The following is a 23,220-nucleotide window of genomic DNA, read 5'->3' on the forward strand; positions in this document are numbered from 1 at the left end:
CACTAACTTTTCTTTTTTGGAACATCTCTCTCCTGGACTAGGTAGAGCTTTCATTGTCTTTGGAACATACACCAGCTACTCATGCATGCAGGTCCCTGGCCCCAAGTTGGACACAAGCAGCAGCAGCAGCAGCATCAGATCTCAGGAGTACAACCCTCTCCTCAGCATCTCCATCAAATAGCACCAAGACTGCTGTACTGCGCATGCGCACGGCATCCTACTCCCCCCCCGGCTCCTCCCACCGCTCAGACGTCACTCACATCACTCGCTCCTATACCAAATACACCGCGCGCGCGACCCCGAGGACGAAACGCGCGCGACCGCCCCCCTCTCCTCTCCTCCTCCTTTCTCCGCATCCGGGCATCCCAAACGCCGGGAGCGCGCTTCTCGCAGAGAGAAACCGTGGTACCAACTTTTCTCTTCTCCAGCTCCTTTCTCGGAGGTATCACTCCGCGCGCTCCGGGCAAGGAAAGTAGTCCCCCCTCCTCGACCGCTCCAAACTCCGTGACGCCGGGCGAATAACGGGCGAAAAGCGGTCCCGGCGGCGGGGAGGGGATCCTGGACGTCGCCTCCGTGGGGCTGTGAGGCGGAGAGAAGAGCGGCCGCCCCCAGGAGTGAGTGAGTGAGCAGAGAAGTGAGTGATGAGTCCGGTCCCCTCACAACTTGCTCACACCGAGTAGTTCTCCCCACGGCCAGGAGCTCACTCAGCGCCCGAGGAACCAGGACCAGGGTGGGCTCGGACCGCCGAGGGCTCTCCAGGGCGGAGGAGGACCGGCGATTCGGGCTCCAAAAGTTCGCGGGTGGGATTTATTGTCGGGGAAAGTGCGCGCACGGAGCGGCATGGAAGTGCAGAGCTTGCAGGAGGCCATCCAAGTGGACATCCAATGTCACCAGGTAATGCCCTAACTGCCCCCCTCTCCCGGCATGCACCGGGGCGGGGCACTTTGTCAACTACTTTGTCAGATGGATGGGGGTGGTTGGGGGTTAGTGTGCTGTCACCTGCTCTATTGTTTATAAGTCGACCCCCTCCTTCATGTCCCCCCATAGGTCTGTATACAGCTGTCTGCCCCCCACTCCAATATGACCCCCTCCCCAAAATTCCCCTCTTCCCCCTGCACTGTGCCCCCTCCTCAGTGTACTTTACCACATACTTTACTACACTTCAGTAATCCCTCCTCATTATTATCTTTATTATTATTATCATTATTATCTATCTGCCATTACAGTGTGCCCCCTCCTCTATTTATAACCCCACTCCATTACCCCCCTCCTCAATATGCCCTCTTCAGTATACCCCTCCTCAATATGCCCCCTCTTCAGTATACCCCTCCTCAGTATACCCCTCCTCAATATGCCCCCTCTTCAGTATACCCCTCCTCGGTATACCCCTCCTCAATATGCCCCCTCTTCAGTATACCCCTCCCTTCTTTCCATCTTCTTTCTCCACTACATTATTCTCCTTTAATTCTTCCTCTTTTTCCCCTTCATTGTATTTACCACTTTAATTTACTCTGCCCCCACTTCTGTACTTCTTTTCCACCCCCATTACTGAGCAGACCCCCCTTCCCCCCCTCCATAAACCCTCCAACCTGCCCTCACAGTACACACACTTCTTCCTGGGTGTCATGTCATCACTTTTACTTTGTGCCCATGTTTACTCTCTCCCCTGTCTCCTTCCTTCTGTCACACACTTCTTATTCTGTATATCCTCTGTGACAACTTCATGCACAAGCTGCCCCTTCCCTGACAGGTTCCACTCTCTCCTGACACCCTCACTTGTCTGCTTTTCCACTTTCACTTTTCTCCCCCCTTCTCACTCTCCTTCTTATTACACCCCCTCCCCTCCTTTTTCTTCCCCATTTTTCACTCCCCCCTCTTCTCTTCTCTCCCCCCTCCTTCTCCCTACTCTTCCCCATGTTTCTCTCTTCTCCCACTTCCCCCTCCCCTTCTCCCCACTCTTCTCCCCCCTCCCCCCTTTCTCCCCCCTCTCTCTCTCACTCTCTCTCCCTCACTACTTCTTCCTCCCCTCCCTCCCTCCTCTCCCCGCCCCCTCCCTTGTCTTTTGCTGGAGCAAGCAACAAGGATTTGGAAGTAATATTGCGGTGCTGCTGCGTGGAGATTAGGACGAGACCTGAATATTTATGAGCTGGCTTGGGGGAAATTGCCTCGCACACTCACTGTGTTTACTTGTCTCTTTGTTCCTCCCCATTTCCATCAAACTTGAAACACTTTCTCCTTCCTCCTCCTCATGTGACACTTCTTCTTCTTCTTTTCTTTTTTTTTTTTTTGTTTTCTGAATTTAGTTTTGTTTTTATTAAGGGTTTGTAGATTCTTTATTTCTCTTCCCTCATAAACAACTTGCACGGATGAAGCAAGATCCACAGGTAAATGCAGATTTTTTGATTTTTTTTTTAATTTCCTTTTTCCCCCTTTTTTTTTTAAAACCATTCTATTTTTGTGCCCCTGGGTGTTGTGATGGAGCACTGCTGTGCAGTGGGAGTATGACAAACTTTATCAGCTCACATCTTGTGTAGTGAGATCATTCCCCTGGAAAGGAATAGACTCCAGCTAGTTATTTATTGGTGTGTGTGTATATTAAAAGAAAGGGGGGGGGGGAGTTGGAATCCTTGCACTATACTATGTTACACATCCTAAATGACATTAATATGTTTTGACTCTCACACTGTGATTTGACTCCCATCTCCCTCCTTCTGGCCGCATAACACTTTTTACTTTATTTTTTGCTCCTCCTAGAGAGCTGCAATGATCTCCTGATTGCCAGCTCTGGTAGGGAAGAAGTTGTCATCCAAGAGGAATAAATGACACATCCCTGAATGACACATCAGTTACATTATGTACTCTTGTGTTGTGTGACTTTATAAACACTCTGTAGAAGTGTGTGATTTAGGTGGCTCAGTGCAACGTGTGCAACACGAACCTCCCTGCCTCCAAGATTCGCGCACACATGACTTTTAGTTACATGGGGGTTTTCTTTTCCTCTCTTTCTTTTTTCCAAGGCGTCCATTTTGAGTTGGTCGTCATGTTTTAGGAAGGTGTAAAACGTGCACTCTTTGGGTGACTTTGTGGGCTTGATGAGAGAGGGGGGCGGGTGTTTATGTGATGAGTGGCTCAGGCAGATGGGTGTTTGGAGTGCGCTCTTTGTTGCAGATTGCTGCAGCGAGCCCCGATCCATTGAGCACTTTCTCTCCTGCCTTTATTGAGACACTTTCACTCTCTTTCCTTGGCATAACAAAGTTAACTCTCTGCTCGCCAGAAGGGTGGTCGTCCCTCCCCGATTGTGTTATGCCGGAAATGGAACAAGGGGGAGGTAAAGTGTGTTATGTGGTCGTGCGCCTTTCAGCACCATGGACAGATGCCATTGAACGCTTTCTTCTTCCTCCCCCCCAGTGTAGTGAAATGCGCAAAGAGCCGTGTGCGTTGTGTGTTTATCTCTGAGTGTGTTGTGTCTCCTGCTAGTAACGTGTTTCTGGGTGTTGTTTGTTGTTTTGTAAAACCCCAGGGCGCATTTGTGCTGTTTTCTTCTTTTTTTTTTTTTCCCTCCCCCCTTTCAACGCATCGATCGTGCTTCCTTAGGAATGCAGCAGTTTTCAGTACCAAACTTGGAGCAGCTCCTCTGTCAACACACGTTGACTAATTCCTTCTTTTATACCCGAGCCATTGCCTCGGGTCCACGATTTAAGGTTCTGCTGCTACTTCTGCTCGAGTTTGGGAGCCTTGTCATGTTAATGAGGGTTTGTCAGCACTCTCAGTTTGGTAGTGGAAGCTTCCATTTTGTGAGGAAGGGGTGTTGGTTTCTTCCTAACATGGAGAAAAGTCTGCAGAGTTTGAGATGGGGGATGGGGCCCCATTCATGCTGAACATTACCATTTTGATTGCTTTGATGCCATTTTTAGAGGGGGAGGGGATAAAAATACCCCCCCTCCCCTTACTCACACAGAACACACAAAGATGTTTAATCACTGTATGGAATCAGAAACCAGATACTTTCTTTTAGCGAAGCAAATTTTTCACTGCCCGATACCTAAGGCTGTCAGTCCTTTAATGGAGTAAAAGAAGCAAGCTGTTGACTCCAATTCTCTTCAACGGTGCAGATTTTTTTCTTTACTGCAACAATGCAATGCTGGGTGCACTCGGAGTGTTTATGTTCTGCTTTCATAACATTTAAAGAGCACAGCTGCAGTCATTTCCACTGCATTAAAATAAGTACATAAATACTTTAGACTAGGCTGTAATGCTGATGCTTGCAGTTACAATTCACAAACACACAAATAAATATATATATATATATATATATATATATATATATATATATATATATATATATATATATATGACTTTGTATAGAAACAGAGCAAATTAATTAGAAACAATTGATAACTTAGAGTTACAACATATTTTTTTATGCACAATTTTAATAGATTAGTCGTACCCTATGTATAACTTCAGCCATTCTTTGTTATTAAAACACATTTTTCAGGTGACAGTAAACATTTGGTGCACTTTTGTTGTTTATCTTGTTCTTTGGTTTAAGATTGTGGCACACACACACACACGCACACGCACGTAATGTATGATCTACAGAGCACTGAACACATGTATGATGCAAAGAGCCTAAATATTATAGATCACTACTATTAATTATGAGTAGAAATTACATTTTCCATTTTTCTTTTTTTTTTTTTTACTTCCAAACGTCCAGTTAATCCAGTGTGTATCAGCTGTCATTATCTGTACTAGTTTATGAAACTGCTTCCCAACCTGTACTTTGTGGAAGTGATTTATCGTCACACATTTTTATTCAGTTCATTGCTTCATTTTTTATCATTGCTCTATAAATCTTATTGGCTAAGGTCTAATAATCTGATTTGTGTTGTCATCCCATCCCAACACTGACTTAATTCTTGTCACACAACATGCAGCTATTTAAATATGGAGCTTGAAAATGAACAAGTGCTGCAGCATTCTGGGGGGGTTTAGACCTCAGCTGCTTGTTTGCATCAGATTAAGCTTCAATTGACTTAAATTTCCCTTTGGTTTTTAATATATTATTGTCTGATTTTAGTCTTTGTATGCTAATAAAGATAACTATTGAAGACAAAGTTGATGATATTTAGTAACTACAAGCAACGTCACCTGGCGTTGAGCGGGTCCCATTTGTAATGTGTAGTAGTTTTTATATATTGGCAAATTATTTGGTAAATAGACCAAATAGGCAATGTAGAAAATAAGATTTGTTGGCATGTCGCGTTGGCGTTATGTTGTCTTGTGGCGAGGTTTCATTCCAGCAGTCAAACAATTGTTTACAACCAAAAAATTATGTTACCAATATTTGTCATTTTGTCTCTATGTGGTCTTGTAGGTTACTTTTTCGATACTAAATAACTATGTTAGATTTGGCAGCTTTACCTTGAGAGCTGTGGCAGATATTCACCAATAAACATAGAAACAAACTTTTATTTATTTATTTATATATATATATATATATATATATATATATATATATATATATATATATATATATACAAGTTAACCCGTGCATGATACTCATGCATTCTAGTCAAATCAAGCTACTAAAGGTGTTAAAAAGGTTCTTGTCATGCATTTGGGCCTAGCCCAGGCCTCGCCCAGGCCTCATCAGGGGAAGAGCGTTAGTTCCCGACGCAAGCGGCCTTTTTTAACGTGGTTGTGTCCACATGTCACCACCTCATCATTTTTCTCCATCACCTCATCCTTCATCTTCATCGCCACATCCTTCATCAAGCTACTCAAGGTGTTAAAAACTCCCCACTGTCACCCCCGGCAACCACCAACCACTCCCAACTGTTACTTCTCCTTCAAGAAATATATAGGTCAGTGTATAACTCTGCCCAGCAGGTGGCGCTGCAGCTTGGTTTTTTTTTTTTCACACACGCCACTAGGCATTTATATAGTAGATATATATAAAGAAAAGATTATGTTTAATAAAAAGTAGGGCTTGCTGTCAGATTACTTGAGCGTTCTTCATATAACATTGTGCCTTCAGTTTCTGTTCTTGTTGATTCTTATCTTTTAAACACAATTTTAATTAAATAAATCTTTATTTTAGTTTTATGTTTTGGCAAGCACATTCCTTTTGCATGTGGGAGTGTGAACATGCTTCTTATGTATTTATTCACTTTTACTGCAAGTGTGGCATATTGACCTTGTTAGTGATGTTTTTGTGACATGAAGTTTGAGCCAAAGGACAAAGAGGACATACCTCTTAAACATTATTTAGAAATAGATTAGTATGGAAGGTGGATCAAGAAGACATCAAGCTGTAAAATGGTAAAATAGAGAGGAACAGAAGACTTTAGTATTACTGATTGCATTACTTACAGGCCAGAGATGTAATAAACGCTGGTACTTGATTTTTTCTTTTCGTTATTCTATAGTCCAGCAAAATGGCTGCTGTTTGTAGCCAACTTTCAACCAATGGTAAATTAATATGAAAAATGGTCAGCGCATGAACAGGAATATGATGACAAAGTGATTACACAGTTCTTTCCAGTATAATTTTTCATTGTTAGGCCTAAGCAAAACATGTATAGATACGTGACATAATGACTTTGCTGAACGTAGGTGAATATGTGACAAAAATAATCAGGCAAAAAAATAATAATATTTAGGCAAACTGGCTGTCAGAGAGTGTTTGGACTTTGAGAGCCGCAGGTTTCACAAACTCAGTGTAAATTTAAATGTTTGTACAAATCGTTTCTATAATCTCTAATGCACACTTACAATGACTTTGGGAATATTTAGTTAACTCATAGATTTTTTGTGCTTAATAATAGTATGGTAACACGGCACATGTTTATTGAAAAGTTTAGAGTGTGTCTTGCTTGTTTTTTTGTAGAAAAGTTCAGCAGTGGATTTTTTTTGCAGTTCCTAAACATTATCCCCATTGTGTTGAAATTGAGCTGAACAAAAATTATTTTGATATATTTGATACAGATGTGGAATTGAATTAATTTATTTCATAATTGTTTATTGGATGATCACTGTCTGCTGCCATATGTCTGAGAAAGTCCATCTCATGTGTCAAGTTGCTGTTCCTTTAACTGCAATATGTGCTACAGAGTACACTTTCACTGTTTTACTCACTTATATTATACTATATTCTACTCATTTACATTTGATATGATTTTAAAAATGCCACCATGGAATTGTCTTTTCTCAGGATATGTGTCAATATACTGGAAAGTGCTATGATGTTGATTGTACATCTAATTTCTCATGTTATAATGTACACTAACCATTCGCACCGTCAAAGACCTGACTTGATTCATTGAATTGTACTATATGCATTATATAGTTGTTTTTGTTTGTTGATTGCCACCTTCACACATTAAGATTTAAAGAACCAGTAAAAGAGAACTTGTACTTTGATGAAGGGTTGCTTATATTTGTTGGGCCTGTCATGGAAACTTATATAGGTTAATGTGTATATAGTAAGGATATTTGTAAATGCTGTGAGAATACCATCCTATGCAACAAGGTGTAACTTTTGGAAATACAATTTAAGTGAGCGGTTTCTAGTAATTAAATGAGGGTTAAATCTATACCCATTTGACAGTTTTCACTTATTTATACATTTATGTTAATGCAGACTGTGTAATTTACTAAGGACTGAATCACTGCAAGCATGTACATCTCATTGCACTGCTTGGATGGATTGTGATAACCGTTTCAAGCTCAGCCCAAATATTCTAGGGGCAAGGCCATGTCTAATCACTGCCTACCTGATTTTTTGGGCTCAGCCTCTTAAAAAAACATTGCAAAGTCATTGCTCTTTAGCTGCTTATTTAATTTATTTTATGAAATTTTTTAGGAAATTGAATTTACAAAGGGCATATGTCTTTTTTCGTCAGCACACAAAATCCATTACATTGCTTTGCAGTGTGCAAAAATGGATGTTAAACACTTTCTGTGCTCATAGGTGCAAACATGGCTCTCTGCTGAAAATCCAAGTTTACTATTTTGGAACAGGCATGACACGACCTTCCACCTGATACAACTGTCCTCTTATAAATCAAAAGGAGAGAAAAAAAGTAATGACCTATTTTTGAACAACTGTCCTCTTGTCCTATTGCAGTTACCAGAACTGAATGAATGAATCAAGTCATTGATGCAGCTCAACAAATTGCACTAGTAAACTAATAAGGAAGTTTTAAACTAAACTAACAATAAATTATTAAGTCTGTAGAAATCTGAGCGTAGTGATGTCTATTGGACTGGATTTAATGTTTGATGTTACATGTTAACCATGCATTTAAAACCAATGATCTACATCTTTGCTGTATTTTGGCTTTAACTGAGGCCTGTATTGTGAATGAGTAAAAGTCAGGCGTCAGGCGTTGCCAATTGTGTTGTAGGTGGGAGGAGGAATTCTGCTTTGTTGGGCTGATTTTCTGCATTGGTGCACTGGAAGGTGTGTTGGTCAATGTGAATGTTTGGCAGAGGATCTATGTATAGCTGTTCTGTTCCTGTGATACACACTATGACCACATGACATGTCCAAGACTGCACAAATGGGTATAAATCACATTGTATAAGTTCATTCTAAAAATCTGGAAGTCTGTATATACACAAATAAATAAATAGTGGAGAAGCCACGTGTCTCTGTATATCTGCTTATTTGTACTACTCAACATAAGCCAAGTAAGGCATCTAGTAACCTGTTTGATGGATCTGTTTGTTTTCTATTTAGAGACTGGCGTAATGTGCTAAATTGTCATAAAATAAGGCAACCAGATGCCTTTGTCAAAAAAAAAAAAATTGCTTTTGATGTTTGGCTAAAACATTGCTTTATATTTGTCATTTTATATATGGGATAATTTACTAAAAATAAAGTTGTTTTTTTATGATGCATTTCTGTTAAGTTGGATTTATCATCAAAATACTATTTGCACTGTGTAAATCACTTTGCAGCAAGCAGCACATAGCAATAGATGCTGTTTTCTACCCTGATGATCGTATTGTCATTACTAAGAGATTTCTCTAAATGCCATGAAGCTGATTCACTCAGATGTCTTAAATCACTTCCTACTTGATGAGTCCATAGTAGTAAAGTAACACAGCGTGGAGTAACATGATCTCATGTGCAGTGAAAACATTATGTGACGACTGTATCCATTGTACAGCATTATTCTTCTCTAGCCTACAACTTCCTGTACACGATGCTCTATAGCTGCAGTAAAGGTTGTTCTTGACAGAACTTTCGTTTATGAATACATACTTTTTATCTCCACAAAACATATTTAATTGTCAGGCTCTTAAAGGGACACTGTCATCAAATATATATATACAATTTTTTTTGTGCATGTTTGTGTGTGGTTTTAAATAAATATGTGCTGTTATTAATGTAACAGAAATAAAACATACATTTAGGTGCTGGTTTAGAAGTGGTCGCATATGCACTCAAAATGTATGTATGGGGAAATGCGCACATGGAATAAAAGTATTTATGTGCACTTGTGAGTATATCAAGATACATTCAGCTGAAAAATAGTAGCATTTGTGCCAGGCATATATCTGGTGTAACAGGTATGTATATTTACACAGTGATACATAGACACAGCGCAGAGAGGGGACTTGACAGTGTTGGTAGTAACTGCTAAAGTTGCATTATCCTGTTTGTACACAATGTTATACAATAATGGTGTGTCATATACACAACCGAGAATAATGTCTTGACAATGTTATTAGTAAATGCGAATGGACCTTCACACACACTTTATAACAAGTGTCTACTTCCCTATTCTTCATCCTGATTTCAGTATTGGTTGCAGGATTCACAAGCGATAACATCAGTACAATATAATGGAGTTCTCTGGCAGCATTCGTTAAGACCATATGCTGCAAGGAGGCTTTAAATGCTCTATTAAACGCATGGACATCGTACAGTGTTTTGTCTATGCTTTTTAAAGGCATTGTTTTTCAACACCCATTTGTACAAGCCCTAAAGGAACAACAACAGAGGGATTCACCCACTCCTCAAAGCAGGAAATAGGCAGCTGCCTAAGGATATAGAGGAAAGAAGAATGTCCTTAAATATGATATACAAAATGATTTGCCTATTGTTTCAGTGTTGTTGTAGAGCCACAAAGTTGTTTCTGAGTGACTTTTATATGTTCCCTTAAAATAAAATTTGATATTTGCGATATAGTGATATAATATAGTCTCTTAACTGTTTTAACAATTAATTATGTAGATATCGAGTGTGATATTTTTAAATGACTCTTTAATAAGTGGTTGGAAAGCAGGCTGATAGGATGTGTGCAGCCTCAGGCTTGGTGTGGGCAAGTTTGCCGCTGTTTTTTCAATAAAAGTCCATACGTACAGCAGCAAATGTGACACAATAATCAACAATACATAGTATAATGTCTTACAAGGTGTAGCTGTAAGTAAACTTTGAGTAAAATCTTATTTTGCATGTTGAGCAGCCAGTGGTTGACGTGAGTATTGTTCAGGTTTTTAAGGGCCGCATCTAACATATATATATATATATATGTGTGTGTTCTATAGAGAGATGAAAACATCCTGGCATGCAATTAGAGATTGCAGAAAGTCTATAACAAACTGGAAGCCAAAAAATGGCTCATCTTGTCGACCGGCAGATGTTTGAATGGCTCTGCCTTATAAAATGAAATTGCAGCCGAGTTTGTAACTTCAGATGCCAATCCAACCGGAGAGATGAGCTAATATCTCATCTATTTTATATGTGGTGACCTTGTAATCTTTTTAGTTCCATGAACACCTAACACTGCAAGAATAACCATACAGCTGAATGCTCTCTCAGAGGAAGTGGGGTGTACAGACATTATTTAAGTTTTCAAAGCTTACCATGTTGAAACATTTTGTCATTTTGGAGTGAATTTTTCTTTTTTTGTATTAATCAGTTGAGGATTGGAAATGGCTTCAGCCAGTTGTTGTTTTTTTCCTTTATTTGAATAAGCAGTGGTAGTTTTTATTCTTTTATTTATCTCTTACTTCAGGCTTTGGCTAGAAACTTTGCCTATTGGCTGGTACTAAAGAAGCTGGATTAAAATGAATTGAAAGTTTGTAGTTGGGACAATGAAGCTGTTAAATTTCTGCTTCTCTTTGGATCATGTTCATGGAAGACCATAGCGGTGAGACAGTTCTCAGCTTGGTGTGAGTCTGGAAGATCACGTGATCTGGAAGTCAGCTAATCTGGGCAAATAAAAGAATCAAGTTCAGTCTTATTCTCTACATAATGACCCGCCAAGCTTCACCCAAAGACACAGCTCTTACTCGTTAAGTGACTGGACCGCAAGTGGAGCTTGTTGGTGCATAAAGTAGAGAATAAGAGCTGGCGCCATCAGGAAATAACGCATAGTAGAGGACTGATGGGGCATACAAGAAGAAGGAGCTGGCGCTGGTAGTCAGAATTCACTTGGGCCGCTTGTTGCCCGTCACTGGGCTACATTCCCATAGATGGTGCTTCCACCTACATATCGGTTGCCTATTTGCATAGGTGATTGTGATATTTAATACCTGCAATAAGGGTCTTTGGGCATGATGACATATCCTCATGTTTACTGAAATATTTATTTATTGAATATTTATAAGATGAAAATAAATAGAAAACCTGTTTCTATATCCTTCTCTAAGAACCTATTGATATTAATCCAAGTGACAGTTATGAAGGAAAATGATGCCGGCTAACAATTTTCATCTCTGGTATCTTCACCTCTTTTATGTTCATCATAGTAAGAGTATTACATGGCTCTTCCTTGCAGCCACTCCAGAGGTGCTAAAGCTGCACCTGTCTGCCTGCAGCTTAAATGAAAGATGACTGGTTATCAGCTACATACAAACAGTATAGTGTGCTCAACAGCAACATTCAAAGCCTAATAACAGATTGTTCTTGTCAACTTACAAAAAACATATACGGCAATAATTTGATTTATTAGTTTTTAATTTATGTTGTGGAGGCACGTTCTGCAGAGCTATTTCCTGCAAGTATCGTATAGTAGGAGAAAATGTGTAAGATACCTTACATTGTAGAGGTAGGGAAGATAGAAATAGATGTAAGGAAGGGGAACAGTTCATACTGCGTCCATGGTCCATCCCCCTTCGCTGGGAACACTAATGTGTATTCTGTATGCATTCCCAATTATCAATGATCCCTATTACGTTAGCTAAACAATAGCTTTAGTAGCCCTTTAAAGGAAAAGTAAATCACAGCATTTTTTTAAATATGAACATTGTTAAGTGTTACCCAGACATTCTACTGCAGCTTTGTTAAAAAAAAAAATGATTATGTTCCCTAGTCCATTACAGACAGTTATAGCCCCTCCCATGTCGTTAAGACTATGGGACACATTTATCATAAGGCGAAAGGCCTATGGCCAACAAAAAACAGGAGTTATCGCCAGTCTTAGGACTTTGTCCTTTACATGAAGGGGTCACCACCGGCAGTAAGATTGCCAGGATACGCCAGAGATATGGGCCCCCGCGGGGAAGTCTATTTAACAAGTACTGTGTTCGTACAAGTGTTGTCTTAATCCTTGTTCTGTTATTACTTTTCTGTGAATAAAGCATGTATTCAATGAGCCATATTTTTCAAGTATTTTTTACATTTTTGTTTACATATTTTATTCTATTTTTTACAATTCCTTTTTTTTTTTACTAATGCATGAACCAGCTAGCCATCCCCTCAGGGTGATCTGGTGTAGCGATAAGTAAACTCTTGTCGCCTTGTGCCAGTATCAACATGGCAGAATCACTCAGCTGCCCCATGATATTTTATAGACAAATTGCGGCAATAGGTGATCATAAATACACCCTTAAAGGGAACGAAAATGTGTACTGATGGGAAATGATATAGGCCGCAGAGCTGACACTGCAGTCATTTCAGTTGCTGTGAAATCCCTGGCCACGAGTATGAATCAACCAATCCACACTAAGCTTTTCTGCCTAGCTTGTCGGCCTGTCAGTCACACTCTGCCTGCTCGGTTTAAGAAGCACCTTCTACTAACATGGTGACCTTCTAGAGGAGTGAAAGAGAGCATGATGGACATATTTAGCTGAGTATAAACACTCCAGTTAACTCACTTAACTGATTAAATACACAGTAGTGTATAATAATTTCATATCGTGTCTTTACTTGCTCGTTAAGTGTGTTTCGCCAAAGGCTTGATTCACCTATCTCTCTCCCTGTCAATGAACAGATGCTGTCCCCTTTCATCACATCACTCAGTTTGGAAGTATTTTTCATTGGAAATGCTTAGTAGTCAGCGAGGGTGATAATGTTACTTTAGTTTCACCACGAGTACTACCTTCATGTCACAGGTTGTTCTTTACCAGTGATCCTGCTAGGTCTGATACACACTGCTATAATACAGATATTTATTCCAGTATCGTCCACTCACAGGATAATTTAGTTCTATCATTTTCAGCTGTGGTTGCAGGGCCCTGTTATTTCATTATTAGAATTGTGTCATGGTCTGGTGCTTTTTATGCATAAAGTATAGAGAAGCTTAGTCTTATATAAGCTACTTAATGATTTTGTTTATGTCTGTGTTTTGTACTAGTAATACTCACATTACAAAGCAAAATTGCTGACGGTACAGCTAAATACAACCTCTTTAGACCATAGAAATATAATATGCATATATTTTGCTCACTCATCACCTTACGCTGTGTAATGTAAATTTCCTTACTTATTTCATGCTAGTCTAAGTCCCTCTTAAATTAATGTCGTTTTCAGTGGACATAGAGGCAGCATCTCCATTATAAGCAGCTAGCAAAAACAACCTATATTTGTCCTGTTGAAACCACCTTAATGAACCTTGGGAAGTCAGAGCTTCAGATGGTATTGACTAAGTGTCACCTGACAGCCTGTCAGCAAATCACAGCTAGGAAAGTTGGTAAGTGAGAGTTACACACACTTCATAGTATTAAAGCAGTTTAAGATCCAATCATTCAATCTGATCGTTTTGATTTTTTTTAAATCAAATTGATAAAGAATCGAAAACTTTATGGATTACAGTACATCCAATACAATGATATCCACATTGATAATCCCATCGGATTGAGTGGAAAACTGTCATCCGAAACAAATGTATTGAATCTGATTGAAGTGGTGTGTAGTATAATCATACAATGAAAGTCTACTGACCCTACACGAAGCACACACTGAAAGCTTTGTGGTATCAACATTTTAATATGTGTGAAGCAATCACTCATTTCTCGATTTAGAATTTGACTAAAAACAGTCTGATTATAACATTTATAATTACGTGTATACGTGGTTAGTAATGATTCTGATCCCCAAAAATTGTATAAATTTCCAGGATCCATCATGCCAATAATGTAGTTTACTAATTATAGGTACAGGTACAAGTTCTTGTAAGAAGGGCATCCAATCTATTTTTAAATGGTGTTAGTGGAATTGCCATCACAAACTCATGTGTAAAAGAATTCCACAGCTTAACCGCCTTTACAGTAAAGAACCCCTTCCCATGTCGATGTCATATTGCTTGTCCTCTATATGGTCCCAGGTACCCCCCAAAATAGTATATTTGGGGGTACTTCTAAAAAGGCAAAAGACAGATTATTACTGTATCTATCTGAAATTATAAACTGGTGGGTACAGTGGACGAGTATGAGTTGGCCAAGAGTCACCAGCCCATTACTATGTTTATAAAACGTCTATCTCTATTTAATTTACACATTGCTTTCTCATGTAATAATAGTAATAACAGCAAAATATGTGCACACAATTCTACCCCTCACCCCACTGACTCTCTGTTATGTACTTCATAGTGCAACAATCTTCCTGAAGCTTTCATATCACTTGCAAATAATATTTATATCAAAGATAGCCAGTAGCAGTGACTGTGTGACATTCTGATGATTTATCCTAATCCAAATAAACTAAAATGTATTGCAGCAACTTTACAAATCTCACCCACAAGCCACTTAATGGGGATATAATTCTGTTACATTGTTTCAGGATTCCTGTATTTCTTTACTTAAACAGTTAATCATATTAGGTAGTTCTGTTGTCAATAGTTTTAATACCAGTGTTGCTTATTTTCACCCAAAGAGTACTGATTCATTTACAAATGAAAGGATTAAGTGCTTCACGACTCGTGTCAAAACAAATTTGTGTTCCTTTTATAACTTTATCAACCTTGTTTTTCATTAGCACTTCCGTATATATCTAGTTCTGTCTCCGCACACAGTGTACAAAACGATTCCTATTCTTATCCACTTCCTGCCGCACACAAACACTTCCACGTGACTGATCGAGGGATCTGTGCGCAGTATTTTGTTTTTATCAATGACAGGTGATACAGTCTCTCGTTTAGTTTAAACCTTGACTACTATGAACTGAAGGATTCTATAGCTTCGGTAGTGTATAAAACCCCACGTGTTCTATCTTTAGCTCAAATAAATAATCTTATGCTATCTCAGGAACATATTTAATGTGCTCTTGCAGGTATGTCTCTCTGGCAAGCAGCGTTGTTACTTGTTCAGCAACAGACGGAATAAAAACATTACTATGGACTAGAGAGAAAATGAACCTTCTTTATTGAGTTCTTCCCATAGAGCAGTATTTTTTTTTTAGTCATTCCTAGCACTTATACAAAATAGGTCCAAATATTCAGTTGTTAGTTTTCAATGTCTGCCAGCTTTGTTTAAAATGTCCTTTAATGAACTTCTCTAACAGCTTGTAGCTTAGCAACACATATTATTACATCGCAGATCAGGAGCAGCCGTTTGCAGATGGAGTTACGCATAGTAATTTATCCTCCCTTCTTTTCGACTCTTCCTCTCCTCTCTGCAGAATGTACGCCATGGCGACTAAACTTGCACGTGTGGAGTTTGCGGTCTAACTTTAATGGCTCCATCTCAATAAGTGGCTTTACTTCTACAAAGATCAGGGGTTATTTTCATCCTTTATTTCTATACACTATCTGTAACAATGTTTAGGCACTAATTGTTTAGTACGTAGAGTAGGCATTCATTGAATACACCCTATATTAATTAGGTGGTTGGTAAAAATCAATTAACTAAAAAAAAGAAGAAAGAAAATTAGTTTATGTCTAGTTCGATTGTGTGGTTAATACAGCCTTGACTAGGAACGTTATTTTATTGCACATTTGTCTTTATAAATTTGAGGGGGGAACATCAATACTGCAGGCGCTGTTTCTAGGTAACATTATCATCCATAGGGAGTTATTTTCTAACAGTACTCAAAGGTGCAAATGTACATTAAATCCATAACAAACTATGTATAGATTGGACCTCATCTGCGATGTGCACTGGATGCGCAGTGCAAATCACCTAAGTTTTGCACTAGTGGGCTTAGATTGTCCAATATGCGCACAAGAAGGTGCACGCTTAGTCCCACTTTCGGGAGACTTGTCCGCCAGTCCGGGAGGCGGAAATATCTGAAGATGTGAACTTTGGAAATATGTCAACGTTGAAACATCAGGGGGTATATTTACTAAACTGCGGGTTTGAAAAAGTGAGGATGTTGCCTATAGCAACCGATCAGATTCTAGCTGTCTAGTTGCTATAGGCAACATGTCCACCTACAGTTTAATAAATATACCTCCAAAACACCATCCTACTATTACTTTAGAACAACCCCTCTTATTAAATAAAACCCCTAGTTTTTTCCTCCCAAAATTCTGCTTTAAGACCTGATTATGTTTCTCACAGTAATCCAGTAGTCTCAGTTTGGGACAAAAGCACCAAAAGAGAGAAAATAACTTTCATATATGACTTCTCCTTAGAACAAGGTAATATACCTGGGGAAGGTGCATCTTGGTGTCTGAACCATCACTAGAATGCAATTTAGAAACTAGTGATATCACTGACAAGGACTAAAATGAGCTGATAAATGATTTTGTTGTCTAAAACATGTTTTTGAAGATCTACCTGCATTGTAACTAGTGTATAGCTTGGATAAGTAAACTGTATAGCTCGGAATCTTCACTATTGACCGTGGGAAAACAATAAACCGTTTGCATTCTGTGGTAATTAAAACATCTTTTTGGAGCATAAGAAAAGTCTAGGAAAGAGTTAATTATTTAATGTAGTATTTAAAATTGTGACATGTTATCAAAATGTGTCCAAATAAAAACAATTCTGTTGACATCAGTTTTTAGATTCAGATTTGTGTAAGATTCTGAACGTTTTTATAACAATAAGGTTCTTTTGTAAGATCCAAACGTATTCTAGACAAAGAAAACGTGATTGTGTCATTAACAGTCCCAGCTTAACACACAAAGATGTGATGTGTACAGTATTTCTCCCAAGAGTTAAATGGCATTTGCTGTTGTTACAGAACCTACAAAATCAAAATGGCAATGTGCCCTGAAATGACCTTTCCCCTTTGCCCTTTAAAGGACAACATCTGTTAATTTGTTAAGTTAGACAATAGCATCGATGTATTCGTGTACAGTGGTGACACCACTTTGTGTTTATATAGAGCTCTTATCAATAAATACTGCAAAATGTTAGTTTTTTTTCTTTTCTTTTTGTTTTTAGTGCATGATTTTGTTTCCAGTATAGTTATTGTTTATGAAAACGTAAAAAAATAATAATAATCATAATAATAGAGAGTTTGCCATCTAATAGCAATTCTTATACTGAGTAATCCTGGTGATTTAACATGCTGATACAACTAAAAGACAATTTGCCTTATAGAAGTGCTTTTATAAAGAAATATATAAGTAAAGATTTCAGGAGCTTATCAGAACTGAAGATATTTTAAATACAAATGTAGCTGGAAATGTTTTCCTCTACACAGCAGATTATATGTCTGTAAGTATTGAAGGACGCTGTGGTCTGAATTGGCTGACAACAGGGAAGATTAGCATACACTCATGCATAGCTAATGTAAATATATTGAGTTATGTGAAAATACAGGAAGTTTCATTTATTTAATTGAGCAGTTTCCAAACGACATTTGGCTATTGAGCCACCTGGTGTCTTAGGTTTAATGGCTTGAAATCCAGGTTGCAGAACTGTTGCAGGTTTAAAGAGTTTGTCGGATTAGCGATGCAGTGAGAACCATTCATTCGTCCGGTTCATCACTGGCCATATGTTAAACTCCTATCTCATTGGCTGCACTATGTCACATGACATCGATGGCACTTCAGTTATGTTGCCTCACGTATACATCTAAAACTACTTGGGTCTGATAAACTGTTATGTTAGTTCAGAAGAAGTATGTACAGCACAGGTAACATTTCTATGGTGGAGTAAACGTGCTGTATGTCTGTTCCACACCAGGAGATGGCAGGGTTGATCAAGTATTGCAGGCAACGCTGTAACTGTTTTATATATTAGTTCTTGCACAGAGAGGTCCAGGTTTTGCTCGTAACTCTGCTTACCCCGTGCTAACGTCCATTCCAGCAAAATGTAAATCTGACAAAATGAAAGTGAATCCTATAGGCATTTTATTTTCCCAGAATACCCTCTTGGCACAGGGTGACATATTTTAACAGGTCTTTTCAGAGGGTTTAGACTCTGCCCGAACCATTCCAGCCAGGTAAGCTGGTGTATATGGCGTCTTGCATGCATACTGCCTATTTTAATAGTTTGCATATTGGGACTAAGTGATCACTGTGGCAGAAGTATGTATCTTAATAGCACAATGACGGTTAGTTTTGGGAGAGCGACAGAGTGTTACTAAACCAATCAAATATCTTTTGTGATGCTCATCATTGAATGCTGGACTTTCTGGTTGTTCATCCTTTCACACAGTAGGAGCAGCCTTATCAGCCTGGACTCAAGTAAAAATCACTCTATTAATTCACTAGGAAACCATGTCTCATGACTCAGTGAGGTCACTGGTTCCTAAACTGCATTCTCATGGACAATGGTTCACCCGCAAACTGACTAAAGCTGGGTACACACTACAGAAATTTAGACCAACTTTTTATGCCGAGCAATTTTACATGCGATTGATGGTGGGATCGCTCGGTCCATGGACTGCATACACACTAGCCTTGTTTACAACGAGAAAGGGAAGAGCGGACGTCCCGTTAGCGACTTTTTACAGCCATGTTGTCGTGAGCAATGACTATAATTTCGTACTCACTGTTGTGGATCGGTCGGAAGTTTATACACACTACACAGCGGAAACGAGATTGGAACGAAAATATTAAACGGTACGACCAACCAAATGAGGCGACAATCGTCCATTTGGTCAGACTTTCGACCATTGTGTCACTGCACACACTGACCCGACTTTTGAATGAGCGGTCGTATGTCGGCTGTTTGAGCCGATTATTGGATGAAAACAGTGTAGTGTGTACCCAGCTTAACTCCACTGTGTGTAGGGGACAAGCAGACTTTAAGCAGGCCTGACCTTCTGTGGACACAAGCTAAACATGTATGGTGTATTGTGAGCCTGATTATATGAATGTGTTTTGTATTTGTGTTGCTCTTTATACATATTTTCTTTAACTAGACTGAAGTAGATCTAGTCTGTAAATGGTTTATGGCTCCGTTGTTAAATTCATGTGTAATATCTGTTATCTCCAAGTCGGAGAGGATTGCTTTGATCATTGAATAAATAAATGTATTTTTTAAACTGATTTTGTTTATGAGAGCAGATGAATAAATGTAGCCCTGTTTAAATTCCATTTATTTTAAGCTGTTTTGTAAATGGTCTGCGAGGAAATCCCCTGTGGAACATGGTTACGATTTTGTAATTGCATTAAATAAAACACAGTGTAGTTGGATTATATTTCAAGGCAGATTAGATCAGATGTGGCGCAACGCAAGTGGCATCCATACAAAACAAAATTACAGAGAATTTCTGTTAAATTGAGTTTCATGGTCCTTTACTGTTTGATGGGATTTTCTATAACAGAATAATAGTGTGTTTAAAACATGCTAAAAACATTTAAGTTTGCAATTAAACTTAGTTACTGTTAAACTTAAAATCTGAATAAAATACTGAATGCTTCCTGTAAATTGCTCAACGTATGCTCTTTATGATGTCCCAGACTCTATAATGTTCTTTATTTTTTATATTTTACTATTCATTGCTTTGTATGAATAAAGATGGATGCCATAGTATATTGTCAAGGGGACTGTTACAGCCTCTCCTCTTTCTCTCTCAACCATCCCACTCTAAATCCTAATTGGGGGGTGAGTCCAAGAAGAAACAGCTGGCTGGTTATACAAATGGTTTTATGGAGGGGCCACAAACACTCTGGCAGATGGACCTGTGCTCCCAATTACCAAACACTACAGTAAATAAGGAAAGCCAGTTTATACTAAGTTGTAATCATCACTAACACATGTACAAGTCAACTCTTAACTTCATTGTTATAGAGTAAGTACCCGGGAGATTCACATGCTGCAGCAGCTATTGCTGTTTGCTTGTATAAATAAGCATATTACACTGCACACTGCAGTAATTAGTAATAGTATATGTATATATATATATATATATATATATATATATATATATATATATATATATATATATATTTGCCTTTAATACCACTTTTAGTTGTTCTGTTTCCTGACCTATTTTCCCTCCCCCATTTGTCATGATTTTATCTCATTCTTCATCATCTCCCCCGGGGCAAAATTAATTCATAGGCCCACTACACTTTGAATAAATGCTGCCTTATGTAAAACAGTTACCAATAACATTTCACATTTCAAACCAATTTATTTTTTTTTGTAGCAATTTTTTTGCCAAGTTTGATTATTTTTTTTCTTTTTAAACTCACACGTAACTATATATGTGCCATTTGACTGAGAAATGTTCATATTGGATGACCAAATTTGTATGTACATTACCAGGGGAGGGGGCAGGTGGAAGTTGTTTTGTCCCGGTAAACTAAAGATAGTAACAAGAAATTGAAGCAGAACAGAAATGATAGTGGGATAGTCCATGCAGAACAATTCTTAACAATATCCATATATTATATTATTATGGGTTTTTTTGCGCTGGGAGAACGTTTTATGTAACACATCTTAGGAGTGCATTTGAAGGTCTGGCTGTGAGCTAGAGACCAGCATTTCCATTTGAAATATGTACTTGTCTTATGGACCATTGATAGTGTGAGAAGCACTATTTGCCCATTACTGGTTTGCATGTGTTAAACACCAAAGTGTCTAATATACTGGATGGAGCATTTTCAGCGTGGACTAAGCCGTGAATGGGTAATAGTGGTTGTAAATGTTCTCTAAAAGAAGTGTTAACGCTCCTTCAGTCAGCGCTGTAATGTTAACGCAGCCTAAGTCTGCCTTGGTCATTGGGAAGTGGGAATTATGTTATTAAACATAGCTGTGTGTCCATGAGTTTGTTCAGCAGTGGATGAAGGGTGAGATTATTGCACAGATATATATGTATTTTTTGAAGTGACAGAGCTCCCATTCCATTGATTTTTCTAAACTAATTACACAAGGACAAGTAGAGGGTGAGGTGGGTGGGGTTAGAACAACCTGTAACCAATCAGAGTATTACATTGTTGAAGGCAGCACAGAGTATTTTAGCTCAGCCAACTTCATGTTTCTCACAAATTTGAAGTAAGAGTTTGAGTGCCGAGTCTCTTGTCAAACAGATGCAGAAAGATTGTAGTGTGGAATGTGCATTTTGTACACAGTTTATAAAAGCAACCTGATTGGACAGCTGCCTTGGCCATCAAGTCAGGTGTCACTTGCCCTGAAACCTGTCCTGAATATTGCACTGATATTTTAGGCAGCCTGGTGGCTCAGTGGTTAGCACTTCTTCCGCTGGGGTCATGAGTCTGATTTACCGACCATGACCTTATCTGTGTAGAGTTTGTTTGTTCTCCCCGTATTTGCGTGGGTTTTGTTCCAGACTCCAAAAACATACTAGTAGGTTAATTGGCTGCTATTAAAAATTGCCCTTAGTCTCTCTCGGTCTGTGTGTGTGTTAGGGGATTTAGACTGTAAGCTCCAGTGGGACAGGGACTGATGTGAGTGAGTTCTCTGTACAGCGCTGCGGAATTAGTGGCGCTATATAATGGTATGAGGTAATAGTGGTTTTTCACATTTATACCACTGTAGATGTACTGTTCTTCTTTTAATACACTTTACACCCGTTGGAGGGCATATAGCTATGCTCCAGAAACAATGCAATAAAATAGTGTCAGTATTGATCAGTGCCGCAGTGTGTTTATGTCTGATTGATTTACTTCCAACAAATCATTCCCCCAAATATCACGGTCTATAAAACATTAGAATAGCAACATTGTTGCACTGGTTTAGGGAGAAACGACGACTCGGGAAGATAGAAATCACACTGATCTTTTGTCACCTGAGTCAGTGTTATTACATACTCTTTGTCATCTATTGGAAACAATATCAGGCTGGCGGTGTGCAGCTGCCGTAGTAAAGACACTTGAGAAAAGAGGACAATATTGATTTGCAGGTTTTTGTTGCAATGGAGATTACAGTCACATCCAGAGCTTACTGTATAATAATGTAGAAAACTCTGTAGCATGGTATAGTTTGTTATTATATTGTGTCATTGGGTGAACTCCTGGCACGTGTATTTTGTTGTAATTGTCAGTGGATCTTTGCAAATATTAAAAGAATTGCAATGTATCCATTTGTGATAAAAAAATATTCAATTACATGTAACCCTGACAAATAGTTATCAGTGTTAGGATAAGATATAGGATGACACTAATGTGATTCAGAGATCTACTGTAGTACAGGTTGTAGGTGGCCATCGTTATATTTATGTGTGTTTTGCCTTGTACTTATTTGAACTGTAATGATGTGTTCCAGAACATATATTCTAACGCAAGTATGTCACAGAAAGGGCTAAACCTATTTATTGAGTTCATAGAGACAGACAGATGGATCAGCTTAATAGTTTTTTTTTGTGTTTTCAATAACATACTTATCAATAAATCATAAAACAGGATTGTGATCAGAGGTGGAGGAACTGTACAATTCCCAACAGCCGAGATCTATAAAAATCACACAAAGGGCTAGATTTACTAAGCTGCGGGTTTGAAAAAGTGGGGATGTTGCCTATGGCAACCAATCAGATTCTAGCTGTCATTTTGTAGAAGGCACTAAATAAATGAAAGCTAGAATCTGATTGGTTGCTATAGGCAACATCCCCACTTTTTCAAACCCGCAGCTTAGTAAATCTAGCCCAAAGTTTGGTTCCAACATTACATTCCTGGA

At 38.8% G+C, this 23,220-nt stretch overlaps 1 protein-coding gene across 4 annotated transcripts in view; it reads left to right on the forward strand.

The window, feature by feature from the left end:
* The first annotated feature begins 362 nt into the window (after positions 1-362).
* PHF21B (PHD finger protein 21B) overlaps positions 363-23,220 on the forward strand; it is a 69,333-nt gene continuing 46,475 nt past the window's right edge. For 2 of the 4 annotated variants that reach the window (XM_075210250.1, XM_075210251.1), the window contains exon 1: positions 363-894. In XM_075210250.1, coding sequence (XP_075066351.1) covers positions 841-894 — 54 coding nt within the window. In that variant the 5' untranslated portion in view covers positions 363-840. Of the gene's footprint in view, positions 895-2,121; positions 2,385-23,220 lie in introns of those variants that run through there. The other 2 variants (XM_075210252.1, XM_075210253.1) reach the window with 1 other exon arrangement.

This window comes from Mixophyes fleayi, chromosome 4 (assembly GCF_038048845.1).
Source record: "Mixophyes fleayi isolate aMixFle1 chromosome 4, aMixFle1.hap1, whole genome shotgun sequence".
Lineage (NCBI taxonomy): Eukaryota > Metazoa > Chordata > Amphibia > Anura > Limnodynastidae > Mixophyes > Mixophyes fleayi.